This window comes from Antrostomus carolinensis, unplaced genomic scaffold (assembly GCF_000700745.2).
Source record: "Antrostomus carolinensis isolate BGI_N321 unplaced genomic scaffold, ASM70074v2 scaffold39358, whole genome shotgun sequence".
NCBI lineage: Eukaryota > Metazoa > Chordata > Aves > Caprimulgiformes > Caprimulgidae > Antrostomus > Antrostomus carolinensis.
This window is the reverse complement of record NW_010333003.1, coordinates 45,358-51,455: the sequence shown is the minus strand read 5'-3', so window position 1 is coordinate 51,455 and position 6,098 is coordinate 45,358. Positions and strand designations below refer to the sequence as shown.

Below are 6,098 nucleotides of genomic sequence, written 5' to 3'. Positions count from 1 at the left end.
TTTCCAACCCAATCTATTCTATGATTCAATGGGTTCTGTAGAGGTTTCAGGCTGAAGGATTTGCTCTCTAGGGTAGGTCTAAAGTAGAGCTATGAAATGTGGTCTAGTTACACAGAACACATGTAAGTGATACACCTGGCTCCCACAAAGCAATCCTCTGTGCCAGGCTTCATTGAATGTTTCAAGAGCAATTCCTCTGGGCCTGATTTTCTAAAGTATTGCCAATGTTGTTACATTTTCCAATGTTCTGGCACTGCAGAAAGGGTGTTAAAGTGAATATGATTTTAGTTTGTTCCAATTTTAGGGCCCCTGCATATGGTAAAAGCAGATAAAAGGGCCTTATTGCAAATTAGAATCAAGTACTGACATCTAAATGTCAAACTTGTTGGATATTTAGACTTTTAAATGACAGCCATTATCTCAGCCCCAATTTGCATCCACACTCACCTACTGGCACAAAGAACAGGGTTTCCAAAGTCATCAGGAAACAAAATATCAGAGGGACATTGTGATCTGACCACTGGGGTTCATAGAAAATATTGGGATTTTCAGTCTTTTTGAGGAAAATTAAGAATATTTGTTTCTCATGGAAAATCTCCATATTTTGTCCATGATTAAAAGCCATAAGACTTTGAGTAGAAGCTAGATTCCAAATGGTATCATAATGCTTCTTGGGAGCCGCTGTTCAGGTTGCTTCACCATTCTCTGCTATGAGTCAAGCTCTAGCCCCCCCTTTCCACTTTGCAACATGAAGAGGCACAACCAGGACACCCCTTTGACTTTGCTCAGCTGATGAGAAGGCCATGCTCCGTGTGAGATGTCACACACAGGAAAACCTGACCCATAGAGAGTAGCGAGATTACAGCTCCACCAGGCACTTCACAGCATTTTGAGTCTAGGAATTTTGCTGCTTAACCAAAGTATTTCCTCTGACATCTAAGACAGGCTGAGTTTTGGTATTTCATTCTCATCTAAATTTTCCACAAAGAACAACTCTTAGTTTTCTCAATGACTCAAATAACTACAGACCCTTTTCCAACAGCGATTATACGTTTGTTTATTTTTGTGTGGATGTGGAGGCAGTGGTAAGTTAAGACTAAATAAACACTGTCAATGAGTGAAAGGGAATACAAATGCATGGGGAGAAAGAAACAAAGAGTGATTATGAAAGAAAAAAAAGACAAGAGGTTGAAAAGCTCTTTTGTCTTTAGTTTTTTTCCTCCTTAACAATGTTAAGAGACACTGTTAGCAGAGGAGTGAGGAGTAAGCCAAGTACCAATTAATCACAGAGAGAGGGGGAACAGGGCAAGGTGCCAAGACATCACTTTGTGAGATTATTCATTGAACAGCCGTCATTAGGACGAACAAGGTGTGACCTAAGGAAACTCAACTCTCAGTATTGCCCCAAGCTGCAATGAGGACAAAATTGACCTGTTGCTGGAACAAGCAAGTATAAAGATAAAACAAAGTCTCCTCTCTCACTGCTTTAGGGTTGAGCTCCACCCGGGGCTCTTGCTTTGAGAAAACACCAACACCTTTTCTCACTGTGCAGTGGTATAAAGTGACTCAAGAGCTGATTTTTTCAGCCCCTCGGGCCATGATTCAATGAGCAATGATCAATCATAAACGTCCTCTGTGCATCTCCACAGTAGCACATAATCAAAATCCCCTTGAGTGTTGAAAAAAACATCTTTGCTTAGCAGAGGTTGGCTACGTCCTGGCTGCAGCAACCATCCTGATCAGTGCAGGGGGAGCTCCGGGGTGGGGAGGTGTCTCATGGCCAAGCCACTGCACACCAGGCACCTAAACAGTTGAAGAAATGCCCCTGGACTTTCTGACATGTTCGAATTTTGAATTGGTAACTTTTGGACTAGCTTGACCTCTGTTTCCTGGATGCATAGAGATGAATGAAGCTCTGGCCATTGGTTGGGGTTCTGGGTTGGAGGGAGAGAAATGTGCAAAGATGCCTTCCAAAAATGAACTGAAGGATTTATCTCAAAAGTAAGTGAAAAAAGTAAAAATTATCAGTGAAAACAAGTTTGTACAAAAGCTGTACAAGCTGTCAGTTTAAATTCCTCTTTAAAACACTAGGTGGCAACGAGAGAAAAGAAATACTCTTTGTATGAGGCACTTGGGTTGCCTTTTTACACCCAGACTGAGCTATTGATGTAAACAACACCATATGCCAGAGGTTTCGGACAGAGATATAAGAGAAAGGGGAAGAGAACTGCAGAACAGAAAACCTAACCAGTATCTCTTTATAGCCAGATGTTCAGTTATCTTAAGAGTGTGAAACAACAACATTTACAACCAAGGAAATGTCCACTCTGTTTTGGACTCAGGTACTAAATGTGTGCATTGAAGTCTAATTTCCAATAAAATTCTTACATGGCATAAAAAATACCTGAATCTGTGGGTAAAAAGGATTGGATTGCCCCATCCTTTTCTTTTCTCAATACCACATCTTTCATTTGGATTTCATTTGGCAAGTTTTGTTATGCAAACATTATCCTCAAATTATAATGATTTTGGCATTTCCTCAACTGGCATCTGAAAGACAGAGGTCTAAGTTGTGGAGCAGCCACAGAGGAGCAGATAATAGACACTGGTACATTTTGTCCTGACTGAGAACCACGGTGCATAAATTTTAATACAGTCTGTCAGAGTCCAGCAGAGAAAGTGCTAGATTGGAAAGCCACCAGAGTACAAGCCATCAGTGCTCAGGAGGAACAGGACTGGCAATCAAGAATGCATTGGTGGGCTACAAAAAAGGAGCATGTGATACTGTGGGAAAGAGGGAAATGGGGGAGGCATCTATTTTTCTAGTCCAAAGATCTGGATCTGTGTAGTATGAACCTTTTGAATTCATATAGTTACTCAGCTTAACCAGTTACCTCCTAGCAAGAATAAAACTTCACCATTTTCCTCTGTTCAACACAACAAATTAATTTCAGTGCAGACTCTGTGTGCAACAAAATAAGCAGCATTGCACAGCCTCTTACCCTCTTGTATTTTGACAGGGGGAAGTGAAATAGATGACCCAGCCATGAAATCTCCTCCTTCCACCATCTTGAAGAATTATGTCATTGTTGGTTCCTCCCAAATCTCAGGACAAGCTGCCCTCTTCCATCCCTCTGGCCAGAAAAGTTCAGATCCCCATGTCAGAGGACAGGTAACAACGCCAACTGGTTCCCCTCACCTGGCTGCCGTCCATCTGCCTTTACCTCCCAGCAGAGTCATTGAAGAACTCCACAGAGCTCTGGCCACCAAACACCGGCAGGACAGGTACCTACAACCTCTTGCCTATGTGGCTGCATGGGGACAGTCATTCCACTAAATCATTTTTCTTAGTAAATGCCCCTTACCCTGTTATTAGCATTTTATCTACCCCTACAGCTTGGGTTTGCCTTCCTCTTGATGTCACTACTTCGAACATCCATCCCTGGTTAAACTGCTTAATTTGGCAGTTACTTCAAATTATGTTCTTCCTTTGTAAGGAGGCAACTGTGACATGGAAATAGGTTTTTCAAATAGGTAGAATCATTTGATAATCCTTGACCTATTGCAAAAGAAAATCTCCCTACAAGATACCAAGTTAGAGTACCTAAGGCATATCCTGCTCTAGATAACAGTCCTTTACAGATGAGAAATGCTGTTATTTCGGTGTATGTCTCTTGGCTTATACATAAGCATATACCATATCCATTTTTAATACAATGCTTGTGTGGGAGTACATTGAGTGCTTTGGTTTTCATTATAAGCTCTCCTGTGTGTTAGAGGAGGACAGAGATAACCTTTTCCATCACAGAGCTTTGGAGTTAAGCTGGTAACATTTCTCAATTCCATCAGCTATTGTCATGGGGAATAGATTCATACGATATCATTTCCAGGCCCTGTTAAACCTTTGTCATGATCATAAAATATCAGAATGGTAATATTTTGTGCTATGTATGTTTTACATTAGAAGGATGTGCCGTGTGGGGTTTTTTAATCACTACAGTATAGCATGTGGCTATATATCAAAGAAATACATTAGTCACTACCCTTCCGTACCTTATTTTTATGACAGAGATAGGAAAGTAGATCTGCATTAGCCATTCTCAACACAGTCTTAAGAATGCCATCTTGTGTTGTCCCATGTTGAACTCTCTGCCCTGGCCTTTATGAGCTACAGGACATTCTGCTCATTCTCATATAACAATAAGTTCCTACTGTAGCAATAAAACAGTCTCTTGTAAAAACTGGGCTGTGCACCTTCCACCTACAGCTTCCATGGAAGAGAAAGCAAAGGCTCTCCAAAAAAAAGAGTGGATGTCCGTCCATCCAGAACGTCTAGCATTGAGCGCAACAAAGAAAAGGAGAACTCCCTGAGCTACAGCAGTGATTCAGAAAATAAGCGGAACTCGGTTAAAGAATCAGATGAGAACAAAGAAAACATGATCATGAACTCGGAGCTCACGGAAGACTCTGTTTTTTATCAGGATGAAGAAGTTTTGAATGACTCCATTATTTCTGGTAAGGAAAGTCACTTATATTATAAAGATATACTATCATAACCTATGGAATGCTCTAAACAAGGCAGCACGCGACAGAAAGGACTGAGCAGTATAAATTCCCCTATTGTCACATCAAATTTTTCAAGGAATCCTGGTGAAAAGCTAAAGTTAAATTTGAGTCATAGTGATTGTGATGATGCTTGTCTTGGTAGGTACTGCATGCTAAGATGATGCTTAGAGTTCTGTTGATAAGTCAATGTATCAGTGTGCTTTACCCTTTCCGTTACTCCCACACCCTCAGTACTGCCACGTCTGAACGGCAGCACTTGCAGACACACCTCCCTGTCAGTAGGCACAGCTTCCTGCACACCTGGTGCCAATGCTGCAGCTGTTTTGGAAACATCCCATTTCAGAACTATTATTCCAGTACAGTGAAAATTGGAAGCGATCAATGAATCTAGGAAGGACAAACCTCCAGAGGAAATATCTGAAAGGAGAAAGTTGCTTCTCCATTTGGTTCATTTTACCCTTCCTTGAGACATATGGGGAATGCATTGGATAATCTTGAGCAATTATTGAAGTGAGCTTTGGCAAAATAATAATCTATCAATAGAAAATTTACTTTTCATTCAAGATTTTAATGTTTTTCGTGTTAACAGGACAAACATTCAGTCTGAAATGAATCCTTCAAACTCTTCACCAATGTGTTAAGAGAAAGCAGGCAGAGAAAAATTCATTTAAAAAAATTGTTATAACAGATAAAGAATGAATTTTAAAATTCCTATTGGGAAGTATAAGCCAGCACACAGGACTCATGAGTTCTGCTCCTGTGTCTTAAGACACCTAGTAATAGAAAAGACTACTAAGAAAAGGTAAACCAAAAGCGAATCCCTTGCATATTTGCTGTGCATTTAAGGATAACTTAAAAATCACCTTTTAAGTTCTATCTTTTTTCTTAATAATATGGTTATATATTGGTTATTATAATTATGGTCTCTTTTGGCATAAATTTTAAGAGCTACAGTCAGCCAGGCAAGAACATATCATCTCCTACTAGTAAAAATAAATCTGAATACTTTACTGTTGAAGATGAATACTCCATATATTTAACAAAATAGTTATTCACTGTCTGTGAAGACAGAAAATAGGATGATAGAAGGGCATTTATTATTGTACAAATTTCAGTGATCTCTAGAAGCAGCTCTTGGCTTTCCACAATAAGTGTCAGAGTTCTGAAATATTTCTGCTTACTACAGCTGAGCACCAGTGTCGCTGCGCTGATGATGGCTTAAGAATGATTTAAACACAAGTTTTATAGGGCAATACTAGACCAACTGATATAAAAGATGGATAGAAAAACTTACAGGACTAATTGGTGAATATAATGAGGTGGGGCTGATACATTCTTGAATGTTTTAGTGAATAAGATTAACAGCCCAAATTCAAAATATCAAGGGCCAGAACCACAGACAGACTTGCTTCCCCAGTTCTTGTGATGGTGTGTTAGTAATAGAAGTGCCTATGTAGATATGTAGACAGTTAGATATCTTATCTGAAAGGCTGAAAACTCAAAGGTTTATTATGAAATTAGGTACTGTGTTG

General features: G+C 39.8%; 1 protein-coding gene across 1 annotated transcript in view; it reads left to right on the top strand.

Moving 5' to 3' along the window:
* The first annotated feature begins 1,903 nt into the window (after positions 1-1,903).
* Positions 1,904-6,098, top strand: part of LOC104529430 (phosphatase and actin regulator 3) — a 38,675-nt gene continuing 34,480 nt past the window's right edge. The window contains exons 1-3 of the mRNA XM_010173734.2: positions 1,904-2,001; positions 2,995-3,285; positions 4,268-4,515. Of these exons, the coding sequence (XP_010172036.2) occupies positions 1,904-2,001; positions 2,995-3,285; positions 4,268-4,515 (637 nt within the window). The remainder of the gene's footprint in view (positions 2,002-2,994; positions 3,286-4,267; positions 4,516-6,098) is intronic.